This window comes from Cryptomeria japonica, chromosome 1, assembly GCF_030272615.1.
Source record: "Cryptomeria japonica chromosome 1, Sugi_1.0, whole genome shotgun sequence".
In the NCBI taxonomy this organism is placed as follows: Eukaryota; Viridiplantae; Streptophyta; class Pinopsida; order Cupressales; family Cupressaceae; genus Cryptomeria; species Cryptomeria japonica.
The window spans coordinates 78,560,422-78,582,581 of NC_081405.1; the positions used below are offsets into that span (position 1 = coordinate 78,560,422).

General features: G+C 37.7%; 1 protein-coding gene across 2 annotated transcripts in view; it reads right to left on the reverse strand.

Annotated features, from left to right (window-relative positions):
* LOC131041898 (uncharacterized) overlaps positions 1-22,160 on the reverse strand; it is a 198,144-nt gene that overhangs the window by 171,055 nt on the left and 4,929 nt on the right. For both annotated transcript variants that reach the window (XM_059208003.1, XM_059207974.1), the window contains exons 2-5: positions 13,033-13,284; positions 12,187-12,254; positions 11,962-12,077; positions 11,722-11,827 (exon numbers count right to left, since the gene is read on the reverse strand). In XM_059208003.1, the coding sequence (XP_059063986.1) occupies positions 11,722-11,827; positions 11,962-12,077; positions 12,187-12,254; positions 13,033-13,284 (542 nt within the window). The remainder of the gene's footprint in view (positions 1-11,721; positions 11,828-11,961; positions 12,078-12,186; positions 12,255-13,032; positions 13,285-22,160) is intronic.

Sequence of the window (22,160 nt, forward strand, 5' to 3'; positions counted from 1 at the left end):
GAGTTAGATTTTAGAGTTAGAATAGGTTAGATTTTAAGCAGTAGCATAGAGATGCTGCAGAAATTGTTGTAATAGGCAGCTGAAATCAATATATAGACATTGATTTGGTGTTTATTGTCTTGTTTTCATCCTGTTTGCATGGTTTCTCTCAGCATTTTAGATAGATCTTTCTATTTTGGGTGTGCAGGTATTTGATAGATTCAGGCTCATACCATTGAGGATATACTGATTGTGTATCCTTTTGTATGGTTAACCTGAGCCTTTAATTGTGCTTAGTTCAATTGCAGGTGTCCGTCTGAGCTGCGCCAGAATTGGGTGCTTAGCCGTGCGTCTCCAGTCTGAAAATCTTCCAAGTCCCTTTGAAGATTGCACCGTTCCTGCAAGGTTGTGAGCTATTCTGGCCAAGCAGGAATTGGTTATGTTGAATCCGTCTACCCACATACCCATGTTGTTAGTTTTAGATCTCCTAACCCTTTCCTTTTGCTCTTTATTGCGTAATTCAAGAATCACAGCAGACCAGTTTGTTGCAAATCGTAAGTCCCCTTGTGTTTCCAGCAAAAACACATCAAACCATTGAGTAGTCCCGCAATCAAGACCTAACAAAAGAAACCTTGAGGTCGTCCCCTTTGATCAAACCAAAAACAGCATTAGGGACTTCCTTATCTCAAGAGAGGATAGGATACTCAGCTGGTTATTCTATTCTACGTTGGCCGTATGGAGTTTGCAGCAATGAGATTTCAAACACGTCAACACTATCTTAAGCGCACACGTAGGATAGTTTTGGGGTCGAGTGATCAATGATCATTGATATTGGCTCCTCTGAACCTTAGACTTCTAGGCTCTAGCTTTTATGTTAAACTTGATATATGTTTTGAACTTTTGATGACATGGATTTCATATTCCATGAATTTTGCAGACATTTGACACTATCTATATTTCTAATGTGTTATTTAGTTTAGCTTATTTCCTTCAGTGCAAGCCTAAAATTTGCATTTATACTTATGTGATCAATGTAAACTTGTGTATGTGCTTCTATTTGATGAGATTATTGTGTCTTTAATGTTTATTTATTAAAAAATGCATGAAAGAAGTTTTAAATCGTTAAAAATCTTTGAATTTATTGGGTTTTTCAATTTGCCGAGTCTGGGCGCCGAGTGCAAGTCCGAGTCAAAAATCAGCTTGCCGAGTCCGAGGCGAGTGCGAGCCTCGTAACTATGCTTAAAATATTCCTCTTTGGGCATGGGAAATGGGAGTCACAGCTTGCTTTGACTCAAAATACTTTCCTTTATTTTGAAAATTCAAAAATGGGTGCCCAAGAATGAGTTATTGGGCAGTTTCTATTTTGGGGTCCCGTTGGGTGGAGTTGACAAAGCATCTAGAAGCTTTGAAGGAAATTTGTAAGTTTGGAAGATGTCTTTCCCTTGTTAGGGCATGGATTTTGGGAAAGTTTTCAAATTGGAGTTTTGTTAATTTAAGGATTCCCAATTTTAGACTTTTAGGGAAGTTTGAAGATGATGATGAAGAAGAAAAAGAATATTGCAGATTTTAGGATACATGAGGAGAAGAATTGTTGAAGTTGCAGTTGCGGGGTAGGGGAAGACCTCAAGTTTGTTTGTAGGTGAAGCTGCCATTTAACTTCTTGTTTGTCATCTCCAAAAGTGCAGAAATAATTGATGTATGCAGCCCATGCTGCTGTAGATTGTGGTTCTTGAAACCCATTTTGATGTAAGGCTGATTTGAGGCCATTTCCTTTAATTTCAATAGAAGAATTTTCCTGATTAAAACTTATTATTTCAAGTTGTTTGCTGATTTGCAGCATTTTAATTCATGATAATTTCTAGTTTGAATGTGGGAGGCTATGTTGGGATTTTTCACTTTACATCAATCCACCTAATGATGATGGCAACAAATGTCCAACATAGAAATTTAAACAAGAGCTTTCATTATGCTACTTCCATTGTAGATGGAATCCACAAGGATTTGATAGCCATTAAAGTGATGACAAAATGATGCACATCAAATGGTACTCTCTGCTATGTCATCTCCTCTTATATAATGGAAGGAAAATATTGAATGATACAATGCAATGTTGAGGGAATTCCAGTGCCAATTAAGGTGCGGACTTACATATGGGACATGCATTGTCAATCATCAAACTATGTGGTGTTTGAGGAGTGATTTGTGCAAGTGGTCCTAAAGAATCTAGGATTCCAAACAAGTAGATTGTCCAAACAAGTGATAAAATTTCTAATGCCAAAGGATATAGATCCTGAGGTTGGAGTTAGACACAATTGGGGTGATTGTTTCCTCCATTCAAATACAAGTCATTAGAGTATATGGCACCCCAAAGCAACCCCGGATATTGTCAAGGAGCATTCCTAACAATTTGCATTTTTGGAGATCCTATGGCAACTAAATGAATTAGATAAAGTTCACTTGATAACTCATAAAAAGGGGTCTTTCTTCCCTGCTTCCATATTTTTTCTAATTTTCCAATTCTAGCTAAAGAAGGGTTCAAGCTACTATATCCCAAACTGCAAGCATATAGAATGAGGGTGGTGTTGTGACGTTTTACCACATCGCCCCATTGCAAATGGGGACCCTTGCTTTTTTTTGCTTTTTAGGGTTTGTTTTTTTTTGGTCTTTTAGGGTTTTGTTAGTTAGCCTTTGCATTTTGAGTGCTGTCGGGGAGATCAATAGGATAGCAAGTCCGGCTTGAGTGATGTCCTGATCCTGAAAATTTGGCTAAGTCTGGAATGTCCTGATCCTGAAATTTGACTAAGTCTGGAAACTGAAAAACCTCAAAAAACTAGATTTTGCAATATAACTCCTGGAGGTCTGAAACCACTCTCAAACATCCTGAAAGTATATATGGAATATAACTTAAAGTATAAGAAAGAAGAAACATTAAATGTTATATTCCATGAAAAATTATCCTGATAGAGAGTTCAAAAAGTCAAATTTCGCTCCTGTCCTTCACTGAGGATCCAGAGCGAATTTCGCTCCTGTCCCTCTCCAAGGGACCAAGGCAAAGCGCTCCTGTCCCTCTCCAAGGGACCAAGGCAAAGCACTCCTGTCCCTCACCAAGGGTCCAGGGCGAAAAGGCTTATTTGAGCCATTCCTGACCTTGTTTGGTCAAATTGAAACATCAAAGACACAATGAAGGACGAAATGAGCATGATAGAGCATCCAGACTTGACAATGAAATGATGAAGTTTTTTGCCTAGAAGGTCAAATTCGCTCCTGTCCCTCACTGAAGGACCAGAGCGCTTTTCTTTATATGCACAATTTTAGACCTTTTTTGGACATTAACTTTTATTCATAGCATGAAGTAAGGTGAAATCTTCCCTAGCAAAGGAAATTTGAGATGAAAATTGTAGTGATTTGGCCTTGAGGACAAAAATCGCTCCTGTCCCTCACTGAAGGACCGGAGCTTGAATTCCGAATTTGCATTATCCTCGCAAGATTTAAGTGATTTCGCGATTTGAAGAGGTCAAGGAGAATGTGTTCTATCCGTTGAATATAACTTGAATGGGTCACAATGAAGAAAATCAACCTAAGTAACAAGTTCGCTCCTGTCCCTCTCCAAGGGACCAGAGCGATTTTTCAAAGAAGGCTCCTGTCCCTCTCCAAGGGACCAGAGCGATTTTCTCACAAGACAAACTTCGGGCAAAGGCAAAGCAAGTTTTATGTTTGAAATGAATGAAAAGGGGCATGATTGGTACAATGAAGATAATTTCGAAGGCTAGCAAAACACAAGTAAGCTCATAGTTGCAAAATCGCTCCTGTCCCTCTCCAAGGGACCAGAGCGAAATCTTCAAAATGCCTAAGTGCCTAACATTTTGAAATGCTATTTCTTGTTGCCAGGACTCAAGATGAAGTGGGGAGTGATGTTCTACGTCTAGAAAGTAATTCGAGGTTGATATGATCAAGAGTTTGTGCAATGAACCAAAAGTCGCTCCTGTCCCTCACCAAGGGACCAGGGCGAAAATGCCTTAAGGCAAGCTCCTTCCAAAGATCACATGAATTGAACTTAAAGTTCCAGATAAAATGCCATTTTGAACGTCAAGGATGAGGTTTTGAGCGTAGAAAATGAAGGATGGAGGACAAAAATGCAGGAGCGCTCCTGTCCCTCTCCAAGGGACCAGAGCGAAGTTATCAAAATTCATTATTTTTTGCCTTATTTTAGCAAATCGCACTAGATGCCAAGTTCGCCAAAAAACTTCAAAATATTTTTAAAAATTCTAATTAAATTGGCATTTAATGAAAATCGCATAGCATTTAATAATTAATTTTGAGCCTTGGAAAATCGTTTTTTTAATTAATTGAGGCATTTCGAAATTAATTATTATTAATTTAAAATTTAAAAGAAGAGCGCTTGAGGTATCATTTTTTTGCTTAATCAAGTCGGCCTTCTCCTTTTATTAATTTTGTTTATTTTTGGTTCTATTTTACCAAGTCGGCCTAAGGATAATGAAATGGTGGGCGCCTATATAAGAGAGGTGTGTTGAGCGATTTTAATCCATCATTCACTCATCATTTCAAATGCGATTTGGAAGGGCAAAGAAGAAGTGCGAAATCTAGCTGGAGTGGAGCAAATTTCTACTAAGTGTGGAGACTTAGGAGGGCGAAATTCATATTGAAGGCTATTGAAGAGGCGAATTTCTAGCTAGATTGAAGGATAAATTCCAGATGTTTTGAAGGTGTTGAAGGCTAGAGGTGGTGGAGTTGATGCTTGTGAAGACTAAAGGGGGCGCATTTTGCTAAAGGGAGTCTTGATCTACATTTTGCCTAGCGAATTCTCCTATTTTTGCATCATTTTTTTAGAATTAATTCCCAAGTGGAGGTATGGCGTAATCACCTTGGCACCATTTTTGAAGATTTAAATTTTGCTTTGAAAATCCTAAATTAGGAAATGATAACTCAAGATTTATCATGAAGTTTCCTAATTAAAATCTTGAATCTTCCTTTTAAAGTTTAATTTTTAGAATTCAAGATATATTATTAATTGTGAAATGTTGTGTAGGTATCAAGATGGCGACTCCAAGCTCGAAAGATCTACAAGTCGGAAGACTCTCCTCAAGGAAAATCAAGCCAGATCAAGGGCGACCTTCTTCGATCCAGCCTAGCATCGACAAGGACGGCCTTCTTTGGACTAACGTCATCAAGGGCGACTTCTCCAATCCAGTATTCCAAGGCGAGGTACATCAATCATCCTGCACATCAAGGACACAAGAAGTTAGAACAAGGGTTCGTTGAAGAAGCAAATAGTTCCAGATGAATTAATTAAAGCTAGCTTCTCAACAACATCAAGTTGAATATTTACCAAGTTACAAGTGTCAGACGAGGTGGCATCCTAGTCATCACTTCTCCAGTCAGTGTGGTCCACCTTAGCATTTCCAGATTCAATGTACCTAACTCATGGAAGGTGGCACAAACTCCGATGTACCTACCCCGGCTATCCATTGGTGGAATTTTCTAGAGAGGACATGTGTCCAAGCAATACAATTTTATCATTGGTCAAGCATTAAATGTTATGTAATGGTTGTAACAAACCCTAATTAGGGTTTTCATTGTTGAACCTTGGCCATTGATCTCGAATTGATCTAAGCCATCGAATTGTATCGAGGGCACTATATAAACCCCGACTCTTCATTTTGTAAAGGGAATAGAGAGTGAGAATAGAATAGTTGGAAGCAGTTAGAAGACAGATAGAGAGTAGTTAGAAGGTGATTAGCTAGTTGATAGAATAGCAATTAGAGTAGAGTAGAGAGAGAAGGCAAAGATTGTTGCCAAGATGTTGTTGTAAAAGACTTGTAACTTCATTGAAGAAATGGTGAAATTTATGGGTCGATTCGACAATTTGCATGGTCTTTGTACTTCTCATGTTTGATTTCATGTTATTAGATGAGTGGAAGAAATGTGCTTGATTGATGGTGGAATTCGTATATCCATACTACTAGCAGTTTGTTGATTACAAACTTGCCTTGTGTAGTCAACTGGAATCATTCAGCTTAAGCTTAACTTCAATTGTCACTTCTTCATTGATATGCATCAACCTGATGGTGTCTATGCCTGCAGTGATGATTTGAACATCATAAAGCTTTCCTTCGAAGATCGCACTAGCCTTGTGGAGATGGTCCTGCGATGTCAAAACAAGACCTAGTTAGAATTTCATCAAAGATCAATCATTGCTCCTACATTCCTTAGTATTATGATTAGATTCTCTCCCCGCCCTCATCTTTTTTTTCCTTTTTTTTTCAAATCAAAGCTAGTAAGAGCCTGTGTTCCAGCAATATTCAAAGCAGATCAGACGTTCAATCATCAAATGTAAGTCCCCTTGTGATTTCGGCAAATCACATCATACCACAAAGAGCTTATCCACACGTAGAGACCCTACATACAAGAACCTTGAAGTCATCCCGATTGATCCTTTTCGCGACATCTTCAGCATTCGGAGGCTTTACTCAAGAGAGGATAAGGTACCTTTAGGTATTTTATTTTGTGTTTGATAGTGTACAAAATACACGTCAACAGGTGGACAAGCCAAGAAAATGTGATCCTAAGCATTACATTGATTAGATTGCGCTTGAAATAAAGAAATATATTTTTTATCACCAATTTGACAAGGTTGAAGATGTGGTAAGGAACTGCACCTCTGATGCAAGGTGAAGGAAAGAAAAGTGAAATGGTGCACAATTCTTAAAGGGAAGAGCGGAGGAAGAGAGCTGATCCTAGTTATCAGGGAGCATACAGTGAAATTGCAGATCCTATCATAAGGATACAAACTATGTTAGATAAAGTTGCTACCCTTGCCCCTAGTATCCTTGCACCAACTCAAAGGAAAATAAGAGAAGAGCATTACAAACAAGGAAATAAGTTGAATAGCCTATACAGCAACTTGAGGTGTCACCTTCATCACATGTTTCTTGAAGGGCACCTCCAAAGAAACCAAGTGGTGTTCAACCATTGGTTGATTATTCCATTGACTATGCAAAAACAGAGGTGGGAGAAAATGTATCAAATCTTGAAGAAGCAAGCCAAATCTTGGCTTCCCTTCCTAGAGTCCAGAGTGAGGATGCTACACAAGATAGGATGATCAATGACAATAAGACTAGTGGAGATGTGGTCAATGACATCAGAGCCCTTGCATGTACAATTTTTTTGTCACATGATTGTTGGTTGAAAATTTTGTACACCTCAATAGCTGTACAAAATTGTGGATTTCAGCCACAGCGTGTTAGTAAATAATCTCCTAATTCTAAGGGAATGCTCCCCCTATATAAACTAATTTAATACGGATGGCACAACAATTTTCCTTCTTCTTTCAAGAAAAACTATATTCTTTCCTCTTCACAGAAAAGAATAGCAATTAAAAGCAAATATTAGTAATAACCTATACCATAAAATGAAAAAGAGGAAATGAAGTTTCCTGAAAAACCCAAAGATTTCCATCACTTCCTCCGGGACAGGAAAACAATATCAAGCTCAAAGTCTTGAATATTTATGATCCTATCAACCTTTTGTAATAATAACTTTTCAGAACCAAATGCAATATACAGTAGCACAAAGTCTACAAATAGAATGCACTCTAAAACTAATCTATATGAGAATCTATCACAAACACAAAGTCTTGAGATATTTCTCAACTCTAATTGTAATTCTTAAACTAATTCCACTCCCAATAGCTGCAACACAAAGTCTGCAATTAGCTGAAGTGAAGCTCTCTTCAACAGTCTTCTACAATCTTCAAAGTAAGCACCAAGTAATACCCCAAAATGACATAAGAACATAAAGGGATAAAACAAGACTTCAACACAAAGTCTGAAATTTCTCGCTTCTTTTATATTCCCCAAGTCCTTCTACCTCCAGCATATTCACCCCTTTTTGCTTTGGACAATCTATGTCCTCATGATTCCCTAGACCGCACCATTTGCACAGCAAACTTCATGCGTCACCCCCGTTTTGACATTCCCGTGCAAAGTGACCCCATTCATTGCACTTCCTACATTGAATCATGGGTCATCCCTTCGCGTCGTATTGAATTCTACTCCTTGGTGTGTTATTATTTGACCTGTTGTTACCCCGTTGATTGTTTCTGTATCCTTCAAGAGAGGCGTCAGAGTTTGCTACCGGCTTCGAAGGTGTCGCTAGTGGTGTGACCTGGTCAGGTTGGGCATAGAACACTTGTGTGCTCCGTGCTTTCAAGTTGTACGGGTATTCCTAAATGGAATGTCCCATTACTTGGCAGATGTCACAGAAGGCTTTGCGGGGACAACTCCCCTTAGTGTGTCCTTCCATCTTGCAGTCGGTGCACCATAGCTCCTTTCCTTCCCTGCCACCGTCCTTGTCAACCTTTAGTTCTTTCATCATCCTCATCATATCCCTTCGGAGTGCTTGCACGGTTCTGGACTCCCCATCACTATCTTCATCCATACTGTCACCATCGCTCACCCTATGCTTCCCTCGGGGTTGAGCAATTCCCTCAGCCTTCTACTATATGCCCGCATGCTTTCACTTTTTCCCTGCTTGGTATTGTAAATCTCCGCCACAATTTCATTGTCGTCACGTAGGAGTTTGAACTCCTCTTCAAAAGCCTTCTTCAGACTATTCCAGTGTTCCAGGACGTTTTATACTGGGCATCCAGGTCCGTATACCAATCTAGCTATTCCTCGTAGAGTGGCTGGAAATGTCCGTATACCAGTAATCTCAATCGTCCTAGCCATTTGCCTCCCAAATGGTCACGCATGTCTTACAATGCCGTACGAGGTCCTCAAACCCGTCGCCCATGAATTTTGGAAGCTTTTGTTTCTCCAGGGTGTGTGCCATTGTTCTTGCCTGGAGGGTTTTATGTAGCGCTTGGAAGTGACTATATGCCGGAAAGGTATTATGTGTCTGGGAGGTACCGTACACTCTTGGTCTGGTTGGACCCGTGTCCACAGGGCTTTGGTCACCCTCGTTCTTATAGTCCCTCCTTCCCGGGGTTTCTGGATCTGACCCTCCTATTTTGATGCCCTCTGACAAGGACAAATTCCTGATCCCAGATAATGTTGCTTCAAAAATAGTGGTGATCTCTTCGTGCAGGTCCCGTACCGCCTCCTCTCCTTGTTTAGAATATTATGACGAGTTGCTCTGCGACTCAGCTCCAGACTCCTCTTCACTTGACGTCAAGTGTGGGGCCTAGTCAGCGAGATCTTCCTCCGCTACGTCTGGAAGTGGCAAGTTCCTAGCGACCTAGGCCAACTCCTTCCACGTACATGGCCTTTGTCTCTCCTGACTACGACTCCGACTCACACTCCGACTTCTGCTGCGTTTCTTCGGTCTCTTCGAGTCCGCAACCTCCCTTAGTCGTCGTCTCCGTTCGGCCTATTCTTTTATGCGAAGAGATCTTCATACAGTTCCCTCGTCTACTCCTTTGGTGGCAGTGGTACATTTGTCCTTATTTGGCCATAGGGGCATCAAGTGCCAGAGGTACAGCATCGACTAGCCTCCTTCTCCCCTTCCTCCCTACAACTCTGCTCCTCGTACCTTCGGAGTACTTGTTGTCAACGGAGTTCTCATGCAGTTTCCTCCCTTCGGTCTTGAAGTGCAATCAAATTTCTAGCGAGTAACCTTGGAATACTTCCGAGCAGGTCAAAGACGGGAGTGCTGACGGTGAGTTCACCACATACCGTGCCTTCCGAGACGGCTCTCTCCTGAGCCTCCCTCTGCACGTACTGCGTGACTGACACGTCCCACAACTCTACCAAGTCTGTCGTCAACTGATCTTCTCGTGCCTCTTCCATGGTACTCTCTTCGTGCATGTCGCTGTCCACAACAATTAATTGTTGGTTGAATGGTCGGCCCATTAATTCCTTCCGCCTGTTGCCACAGTTTTCTCTAGGTTCGTTCAGGCAACGGCACCAAAATGTTTAGTCCTTAATGTAAGGTTGGCAACACTCACAGATAACACGGTGTTGTCCACACGTACCAGTTATTCATGTAACAAAACATTCATGTATCACAGCATAAGTAATAATGATAAACAACTAGACCGGAAGAGTTATATCTTTATTGCATTAACTAGAATATATCCCTACATAATCTCCCCTGTCGAGGTTCCATCCAAACAATATATAGACCCGACGGTTGGCCAAGTTGCCAACCATCACCAACTCCCAACTGCCCGACGGGAACCTCTCGACAACACAACATAACCATAAGCACAATTATAACTATCATTCCTACTAACATAAGTTATTTACCCCTAACATTTGGAAAAGTGCAATAAATGAATCATCTTGCCATGTCAGCAGCAATGTTCAAATTTTGTCTTCATCAACGATCCAAGGTCACATGTTTTTCAAAAGCTTCAACCTTCAGCAACATCTTTTGAGTTCCAACTACATAAAGGGAATATTTTTTAAACGGGTTGTTGTACCCGTTCTGTTTCAATAGAAATATGGTTGTCAAATGTAATGACACATGTGAATTGGCTCATGAGCTGGCACGCTTACTTAGTTTATAAAAGGGGATATGAGCCTTATTGTTCAAGATTCTGGGACTTGTAATTTTGGGGCGGGTATTTCAATCTATACCATGTCTTAGGATATGGTGTGTAAAGTCTATAAAGAAATCGCTATCATATAAATGTATATTTCAATTGAAGCTCATATGAAGATATGCTTCAATATAGTTGTCTCCAATTTGTAATTCGGTACTTCTTTTGAATAAAATAATCAAGTATTGTTGAGTTCTTTGCAAAGTTCTTGCAATGAATGTTTCTCTTTAATGGCTTTTATTTATTGAATGGAATAATTGCTTTCATGAGAATGCTAAGAGTGTTGTAATTACAAAGAGATTACTAAGTGGGACTATACCGTTTGTCTTTTGTGGGTGACAATGTTGCAACGCAATATTGTCTAATTGACCATTGAATTGTGTTAGGTTGTTATAAAAGAAGTTTGCATGATTTTGAGACTCTGTAACCCTAAGTAGGCACCAATCTAATTGAGATATTTCCTCCTAAATCCCAGATTAGATCAAAATGATAAATCAAAAGCCAAATTTAAATTAATTCTAATTATTTTGCCATCCCATGCTTGATTCTGAATGATTACAAAGGTAATGGATGTTTTCATATAATACTTTGTAAATCCTTCTCATAATGTATAGGAAATCATTTATTTGTTATAAATAGATATTATATTGATACCATAAGGGAGACCCACCTAGGTTTTACAAATCCTGAAGTGCAGAGAAACCTTATCTTAGGAGAAAGTTTCCTGTTTGTTGGCCAATCTCCCCATATCCTTAAGCATAAGATATGGCTAATCTTTACAGGAAATTGAGGAATCAGTTGGAAGAACCAACACAAAGTATGTTACATTTTATATATTCATTCATTTACTGAAACATACTTAATAATTATTGATTTGATGTATAAAAATTCAAGTCATTAAAACTATTGTTTGCATGAGGTGGGTGTAATTGTAAAGATCTTCCACTAGCAATGACATTATTTTAGTTAAACCTACTTAAGCATAGTATGCTACCTTGTAAAACTTTTGAGTTAGTATCTTATCTTATGCACCCCACAGGAGTTACAAATACGAACAGGTAATAAATAAATAACTATGCACGAGGTACACATAAACACTAAAAGCCTCGGTTGAAAACTAGAGTTAATAGAACTGCTAGGAAATGTCTAGAAAATGATAGGCAGGGACAATTCAAAATTACCCTGTGTGTATTTGCATGGGAAGATCAAACGAGGCAGCCACTTCCAAACTATGTGTGAAAATGTAATCAACAAAGCTTTTGCTGCCGATTCGTATTGGCACACTGGCTGAGGCAAAAATTGCAAAATAAAAACTCATCAGTTTAAACATTAATCAATAGGCATAATGTCAAAACATTCATTTTCATATAAAGGCTAAGATAAGACACTAGTTGAAGAAACAAATGTACTATTGAACTTACCATGTATATCCTTGTGAAGGCCATCAGCTGCATCCTCACTTGTTACCATTGGATTAATATTAAGACCACTGCGACATGCAGCTATACTTTTAAAACCAACAACATCTTTAGAGAGGGTAAAGAAAAAGTAGTAGTAAACAAGTGCCAAGATTGAGGAACTTCATAAAAAATCCAAAAGAAAAGAATTGAATTTAAATCAAAATGCAAAGAAATATTGAAGGATATGACTTCAGTGTTGATAAAAAGACATTAGTAAAGCCCCCTAGCGTCCATGTCATTCCATCAGGTGGATTCTGCCACAACATTTTTTAGCACACACAGATATAAGAGTATGACACAAAGACACAATGTAATTCTTCTTGCCAGAAAATGTTAGACAACATGTTTTCCAGAAATTTTACAATGGTTTTGTTTCCACAGTTACAGAGGCCATTTATGGTCATAGTAAATATTGGTATGCTCCTTTGTGCCAAAATTGTTTCAAGCAATGATCTGGAACGGTAAATCATTGATCATCCATATCAGACAATATAGACAAGATTGAAAACTTTCAATCATAGTAACTGAATGAAATACAACCAGTGATGAATACTATTTCAAAACAAAACAAAACCAAACCCTAGGATACTTTGTCAGACTAAAAGTAATGGCTTCTTATCTTCAATGCACTATATAGGTCAGATTTTCATCCAGTTATTTGGTTGTAGGCTGTGGAATTCATCTACTGTATCAGCCATGCTTGTACAAAGTATATGACTTTGTATTATGGCTCAATAGAGTTGTGGACTTGGCATGATGAAGAATCAGCCATGATAGGTTGACATTACAATTTGCACCACCCACATCAGCCCTTTATATTTGACATAGATAATTCTTTCAATGTAATAAAGTTGTCTTTACCACAGAAATAAAGATGTATTTTAATTTGGACAATCAGAAGTCCAGAATATATGCCAAGTTTGTGGTCCCATCTTGGTAAGGTGACATTCGAAACATCTAAAAGAGAACTTCACAAAACAAAGATAAAAAGCATAGCCTCTTGCAATGAAATAAAATAAATATATAGCTTACCCCACTAAGAATCTCTTCAGCGACAGCCTCTATCCTTAAGATCCTTCCCACAATTGGTACATGGTTCTTATGCCAATGAATATTATACATTTTATCAATGCAAATTCCATCATCCATCAACACTGCAGAAATGTTTGCAGCACTAAAGCATTTTGAGCACATAGTCTCCAGGCCCAGAAAACTGCGGCACTTTTCAACTGCCTCCAATGTTGTCGCACAATTGTACAGCTTTGCAATCTCACGTATGCTTCTCTGCAAACCAAAGAATTTCCCCATCATAAAAAGCACAAACCAAGAACAAGTACAAATGATGACAGAAAACATGTTATTCTTGTCCAGTGAACACACAGTTCCATTCAAGAAGCAAGCAATGTTCTATAAAAGAACATTTAAAATAAGTAATAGGATTGATGGAATTTAAATTTTATATACAACCTTTACAACAAATACACAAAGCTAATTTAAGAACTTAACAGAGATTCGAACCCAAGCTCCCATTTATATGCTCCCACATTGATTGCAACTCCCATCCCAACCACCAATGTATGTGTGTATTCCTTCCCCTGAGCATTAATATTCCAAGCAAGCTATGGCTTTCTTTCATTAACTTATAATTGTGAAGATATGACCTTTAATAATGGCTCTTAAATGTGCTTTTTCATTAAATATAACGAAAAAATTCATAGTCTAAATGTATCCTCCATAGAAAATAATTAATTGGCCATCCTTAATGCACTTCCTTTAAGAACAAGAACATTCTTTCTTTATTGAAATAAATAACTTGAGTTTTTTTCCCTTTTATCATTATTCAATTCACAAAAGAGTAAATTTTTCATACCACTCTTGAGTAGCAATCAATAATTACATGATCCCTATGTTCATCTTTTGTGAGTCTTTTTCCTAATTCCACTCTCTAATAAGGGATGCAAGCATCCTCATGAAGGCTTATAACATTTCCAACACAAAAAGGAGAGGACATCACAACATAACTGTAATGTCCCATTTTTCGGATGATATGGTTTATGATTGGATTAGCCTATTATTGGCCCTCGTAGGCTAAGACTGACGGTTAGAGGGTTCCAGTTGGCAGTGCAAGAGGCTTATTCCCATTCCGGAGGTCAGAAGTGTTCAGGACTGCTCTTCGTTTGGTTCAAATTGGACTTCATTTGGGCTTAGTTTCACATACTTACTATTTATAGTAAGTCAGGAGGCGCTCGAGAGGGACCCTTTCTATTTTTAGTAAGTTAGTGAGTTGGACAGAGGACAAAATGGTCAATTCCCCGGTGTAGACAGAATGAAGAAATATTGATTAATCATGGAGTTATGCTTATTTGATTATTAATAAAGTGATAACTTTATTAATAAATTTTATTATGAGGCCATTTAATGTTATATTATAAGTTATTATTATTTCATAAAGAAAGGGTCATACTCATCATTAAAATGGGGTCATGTTTCAATTAATTATTGAGCACCTAGCCAAGGAGGAAATTAAATGACATAAAGTGCAAATATAAAATTATATTATTAATGATTTATTAGAAGATTCTAGATGGCCGACTTCATAAGGAGGAATTAAAAGTAAAGGAGGATTTATCCCACATTGAGCATGGAGATTGATTTGGAGTTTGAGGAGTCTTTATAAACAAACCTTGTCTTCCTTCAAGAGCATGTTATGAGATTATTTCATTGAAGCTATTTCTCCATTGTTGCTGAAATCAATGACTGGATTGTTCTAAAGACGAAAACCCTTGGATTTATTGGTGTTGGATGGAAACCCAAGCACCATTGTGAGGTGGTTACACTCAGGAATCACTGTGGAGTTTATTGCAGGTTCTTAATTCATGTTTTTAGCATAATGGCAGCTAGGGTCTGCACACAAATTCATATTATCAGCTGCATATTTATCCCAGAATGTTATAGCAGGGTTTGAGAGCAAATTAAAAAGGCAAACATTACAGATTGAAGACTCCTTAATAAGCAGGCCTATAGCTCTGTTTTTTGCAACCAATAGTGAATTAAAATCCATGCATACAGCAGTTCGAACTTGTAATCAGTCCCAACAGTGACTTATATGCAGCAGATTGAATTTGTAATCAGCTTCAGCGGTGGCTGCCTATTATCAGGTTTCGATAAAAATACTTACTCATCCCTTTGGGAATGCATTTGGTTTGTAAGCCATTGAATAAATTGAATGAGATAGAACAGCAATGAAAGGAAGGAGAGGTTGCATGATAAATGTTTGATGTAATGCCTATGGTTATAGTCTTCATAGATAGCATAACAGACTGCATGCCAACTATTTGTTAAAATGTCCATTGGTTGTACATGCACATTTTACATGTAGAAGTCATATGTGTGCATTCAAAAGACAAAAAGGATTGCATTTGCATTTTAACTCTTGGCTTAGAAGTTTTAGTAATCAATTGCAAGCATTTAAACTTCATTTGAAACCATTCCAAGTAAGCAAAAACGATCTGAAAACAAAAGACAGCAAGATAGAGGTTTCATGACAACTGTTTGACAATATTCGTTTGAGGTCCAAGTCAGCAATTAGAGATCAGATTTAGCAAAACCAAGGAAAGCTGCATAACACGCAGAGTTATTCTAGCTGTCTAAAACTGCATAACATGCAAGTTATTCAGTCTGAAAACTAGAACAGCAGGTTATCAGACAATTGGTTGTTAATATTCCCTACACACCCAATCATACAACAGCAGGGGATATTACAATAACTGTTCATTTTTTCAAAGGATGCTTTGGCTTTACCATGAAAATCATCTTTCCCTAGTTTCAAACAGACCTCAATGTAAAAAAAAGTTAACCTTAAGCATTTTAATATCATAGATAAAAGTGACAATAAGTGCTTATTTATCAATCATGATAAAGGATACGTGGCAGTGAAGTTTATTTTTGTCACATACAAAGAACTATCGTATTCATTTATCTGCCATAGAGTTCCAAACACACAACTTAATGTTATATTTTTAGATGCTGCAGGCTGAAACCATAATAATCTTACAACCAGCATCTATTCAGCTTTTCGTCAACATGGCCAGTTTTTTTGTTGTACACTCTTGATTTTACATAGACTATATATTGTTCACTGCATTCAGATGGTACAGCTTTTAGATTGTAGTCAATATACCCTTGTACTCCTCAACTCCTGTACTTGACAACAATATCAATCACTACAACCACCAAAGTCAATCCCATTTCATGAGCATAAGTATTCTAAATCTTTTTACCACAAGCATGTTCTAGTCAAATTTGAAGAGCAGAAGTTTTGAGAGTTGTTCAGGACTTTCATTGATCCCCAATGCAAACCTCTTAATGCAAGAGAAATATATTTGAGCTTATAATTCTCAGGGTACCATGCTGATGCATCTTCTAGGTTTGTCTTTGGGTAGATCCACTCAAACAATGACTTCCACATACAGTCATATTTATGATTTTGTTTATAAGCATGCTAAGCTCTACTGGAAAAGTAGTTCATTAATCCTCAGTTTTAATCTTTATGGACTGCTTATCAAGACTTGGTTCTCAGGCTTTACCAAAAAGTGCTTCATGACTAAAATTAAATGGAGTGGATCTGTAACACAAAATGAAGAAATCTCATATATGCAAGCTTGGGATTTATGTCTGCCTCAAGGAACAAGATGATAAATTGTTCTCGTATCAGCATGCAGTATGCAACATCAGTGTTTGTAACAGTGTCTGATTCCAGTCTCTATCAACATTTTTTTCATCCACCTTCCTTCTATCATGCTTGCCTTGTAACTTTCCATATAGTCCATGTGAGGAACAAAGACATCATTCAATTCTACTAATTTAATTTAGATTGTGAAAGTACTGTATGGAAGTCAAGACTTCCACTCAAAAAGTTTACCATCATGGCTAACTTTCAAAATTTCATTGTTGCATTTATCAATTATAGACGAGTTAAATCTTTTAAAGAGATACAAAAGAAAAGAAAAAATTAAGAGATAGAGATGATTGAAGTCTCTCAAGTGTCCAATCAAATTTATAGTGCCAAAAAAAATCAGAATTATTGTTTGTGGTTATATGAAACCACATGGATAGTCAAGGAGATCATAGTAGTCTATGATGACAGGTTTTAACTTCAACATAATCTAACTCTAGATAGATTTGACCCTCATTTTAATAACCATCAGCAGTCTCTAAACAATCATCAACAATGGATGGGTGTAAATGATATTCAAATTTATGTTCTAGTCTGAAGTCGTATATTATTATTATTCTTTTACTGATATTTTCTGTTACTTCTTATGTCACAGGTTGCTGAAGATAACATTAATTATTTCTATGCTTCTACAGAACTTCATTGACATATACTTATAGGCCATGCCCAACGATCAAGGCATGCCTTGACCGGTCATGTCTTTTGACATGCCCGATCAAGACATGTCTTGATCCTTCACTTAAGTGTTATACCGATAACTATCAGTCACGTCATTTAACATATTAAACCGATTAACAATCGGGGCACGTCAAGCAATATAATCATCCGATAAACAATCGGGTTATGTCACAATATAATTATCAGATAACCGATCGGTATAATGTGCAATTTAAGATGATAACTATTATAGTTATCATGTGATAGCATCAATCGATGCTATCATATGATAGCTATGATAGTTATAAGTCTAGTCGGATCTTATTACAATCACAACATGAGTAATATGATTATAGTATGATCAATTATGCATATAAGATGATTATAACAAGTTCATTATTTAATCATGAGGTCTACATTTAGATTGTAGTTATATCGATAAGGTAGATGATTGAGTGAGAGATAAATGAAGTCTCTCATTCAATCATTTATCTTACCGAAGCTACTAAGTTTCAACACTCCCTCTTAGCTAGGGAAGATAACTAAAGACCTATGTAAAATAAGCATCATATTTCTCATAATAAGATATATTACACGACTTCGTAATACAAAGGATCATATCACATATGCTCGTGACATGATGCATCACGTAATGAGTGACACAGGAATATTATCACCAAAGTTCCCAGACTCGGACTCGGCTCTGACTCGGCAAGGCTGACTCGGCTCGTGAATCAGCTCAGACTCGGCAATGACTTGGCAACGACTCGGCAAAATAAGAAAACCCTTGAAATTTAGAGATTTTTAACGATTTAAAACTTGTTTCATACACCCATTATTGAATTAAGCTTAAAGACACTATAACATCATCAAATAGAAGCTAATTTGATCACATACATAAACATACATCCATCACATGCGTAGAAATGTAAATTGTAGCTGAAGGAATTAGAAAGCATAGTGTCAAAATCTAAAAAACAATACAAAACATAACCTGGCTAACCTCCATTTGCAAGAGAAACAATTGTTTTGAATGCCCACAAATACAAAATCAAAGGAACCATAATACATAATCCAATTCAACGCAGAAATAAGTCAGAGCAGAGATGAATTCAGGCAGAGAGGTGCGAATTCAAGAGCAGATGGGGTGAATTTCTGTAAATTGCAAGTGTAGGGTTCAACAATGAATGCATAAGTAATGTAAAATCCATGGTGGTGAATGTCCAAATAAGATCATAGCAGAATGCAAAAGCAATCAGATCAGAGCAGAGAAAAGGTGCGACTTCAAGCAGAGGGTTCGATTTTGATGTAAAGGGAATTAGCATTCAAACTAAGTATTAATTGAAAATCAAAAGAGAGTTAATATTAACAGCAGAAAAGAAGAAGTAAAGCAAATGAATTCAATCAAGGAACAATTCACAGCAAAGAAGGTGAATTCAACAGCAGATAGAGATAAATTTGTTCAAGAAAATCAGATTCCAACTCAAATGATGAATGATAAAGAGGGAGGTGTTGGCATTGAAGGCTGGAGGAAGTAATTTTTGAAAGGAAAAAAAACTACTGATTTGCAAGCAGACCTGAGCAATTCCCTTCCCATTGTTGAGTATTTTCCCTAAGTTACAAGAGGAGAGCAAAATGGAGCCCAATAATCAAGGTGTTGCAGTGAAAGACGATTTTTCATGCATTGCACCAAATGAAGAATTACTCATTGCCTCAAATAGAGTATCAATTAGCAATCTGATTTCGGATGATAAAAAAATTGCAAGCCATCCCAAGAGAAGTATCAATCAACAATTCAATGCTAGATGATGGAGAGGAGTTTTCATTATACCATGAGTTTTCATTTTTTTGACTGCACTTTTTTAAGTGATGTCGGCCGGGTCACGACCCTTGGACTCGGTGAGTCAGGGAATGACTCGCTGACTCAGTGAGTCAGGCGAGTCATGCCTCCTGACCCGTCCGAGCCCGGGTCAGGGTCACCATGACTCGGCAGGGGTCACCCGGCCCGCTGACTTGCGTGACTCGCGTGACTCGCCGCGAGTCATGGAACTCTGATTATCACATAACACGTGATATCAGTATCGCATAACACACGATACCTTGGATATAAAATACTTGAGAATGTTGAATTCCCTTATATCCAAGTTATGGTATGTGCACTGACATTACGTCACATAATGTCTACCATAACATATCATGGCACATCCATGAGTTAGAGTGATATCAAGTCAGCATGATATCAACATTACAAGATCATCACCTCATAATGTTTAATACAAGTGTTCATAGTCTAAAAGATTGTCACCTTTTAGAAATGTACACAAGGGATGGAGCCCATAAAGTCGTAACACGACAAAAGAAGTTTACACATTAAACATCTCATATATTAGTACAGATTACAAAAACTGATTATAACTCAATCATACCAAGACCTTTTCTGAAGTGTTCAACTTTCACTCTGGCTAGAGGTTTGGTCAGTATGTCCGCTGTCTAGTCTCCTGTACTGATATACTGTAATTGAATCACATTCCTATCCACCATATCTCTCACATAGTGATAAGGGATCTCAATGTGTTTGGATCTATCATGAAATACAAGGTTCACGCAGGGTTCACGAAGAGTTTTATACAATTATGATTGTCACAATGAATTATAGTAGGCTTCATTGGTTCTCTGAATAATCCCACAAGTAGCTTCCGTAGCCATACAGCTTCTCGTGCAGCCATGGAAGCTACGATATATTCGGCCTCTGTGGAGCACTGAGCTACTGAAGACTGTTTCCTGCTAATCCAAGATATCATATGGCTGAACCCAAGCTGACACAGCACCCTGAGGTGCTTTTCCTGTCAGTCACACTTCTAGCCCAATCTAAATCAGTGAACCCGTGAAGATTCAAATCAATATTCTCATACTTGAGTCCATAGTTGAGAGTGCCTTGAAGATATCTCATTATATGTTTTACTGCCATAAGATGAATCTCCTTAGGTTCACACATGAATTGACTCAAGGCATTTCCTGGATAACAGATATCAGGTCTAGTATTGACCAAGTACATTAATGATCCAATCATCTGTCTATAGAGCGTAGGATCTACCAATGGGGAATCTGTTGCTGCCTCCTTTATTTTGTGCAGATTAGTTTCCATGTGAGAAGTCATGGGTCTGCAGTTCATCATACCAAATCTCTTCAATATGTCTAAAGTGTATTTTCCTTGATTAAGTATAATGCTGTTAGAGTTTTGCCAAACTTCTAATCCAAGGAAGTAATGTAGAAGGCCTAAATCCTTCATATCAAACTCCATTTCAAGGTCTTTCTTACATTGACAAATAAGGTGATTTTCTCCTGTAATCAGAAGATCATCAACATATAAGATCAATATCAGCATGTCACTTTTGACTTTCTTGAAGTAAAGATTTGGATCTGCATCATTCTTTGAGAATCCCGATCCCAACAGATAGCTGTCAATTCTTTCATACTAGGCCCTAGGAGCCTGTTTTAGACCATATAGAGCTTTCTTTAATCTGCACATTCAAGAAAGTAGACTTCCTCCTCAATTTCACCATTCAAGAAAGAAGTTTTCACATCCATTTGATTGACTTTCCAACCTTTGGCTGCTGCAATGGCCAGTAATGTTCTGACAGAGGTGTATCTAGCAATTGGAGCAAATGTCTCATCATAGTCTATTCCTTCTTTTTGTGAGAACCCCCAGGCAACAAATCTGGCTTTATGTTTCTCTATGCTACCATCTGCAGCATGTTTAATTTTGAATAGCCACTTGGATGAGACAACGGATTTCCCTTTTGGCCTAGGAACAATTTCCCATACATCATTGTTGAGGATGGATTTATATTCTTCTGACATGGCATCTTTCCAAACTTGATGTTTAAGAGCTTCTGGTACACTAGAAGGTTCTAATTTAGAGAGATCATTCATTAGGGCTACATAGCTAGTGAAGCTTCAAGGCCTCATACTTTCTCTAAAAGTCCCTGAAGGAGCTGCAAAATCCCTTGCATCTTCCATTGTTTTGTGAACCCACAGAGGTCTTTTCTTAGCGATTTCTTGGGGAGGAATTTGTTCTTCATTTTCTTATGAGCACTCCCTCTGAATCTCAGGGGTACGAAGAAGTTATTTTTTAACAGTTGAAAAGAATCCAAGAAATAATAGATGCATTAGAAATTACTCAACATAGAGGAAAGGTTGTAAATAAAAGAAAATACAATAAAAATTTCAATGAAAGCATCTAATAGAGAATGAGAGATATGAAGTTGAAAGGCATGAAGAGAAGATAGATTGCTATCCTGAAGAAGGAGAAGAGATGAATATCTCTCCTAAAATAGAGGGATTTGGAAGGAAGAAAATTCTCATAAAGAGGACAATGAAAGAAAAAAGGCAACAAAGAAGTGTTGTAACCCTCATATAGAAGGGACATGAGAACAGAAATATGTGGGAGCACAGTTAAAGATGAAAGAAGACAAGAAAGGAAGTGAGAGAAGAAAGAAAGAGAAAAGGAATGGGAGAACAAGGGAACAAGAAATCATCAAGCAATAGGATAGTGAAGAGAAAAGAGATGAAGCATGTTATGTACAAACAAAGAAAGAGGAAATCCTCATGAAGGAGGACAGTAAGGAGGAGAATATACTTGCAAAGGAGCAATGAAATGGAGAACATGAGGCAAATAAAGAAAAGGTTAGGAGGATAGACTTTGAGGGTCCTATATTTAATTAGAAAATTGTTGAAGAAGAGAAAAATATCTTGTTGAAAGAGGGGT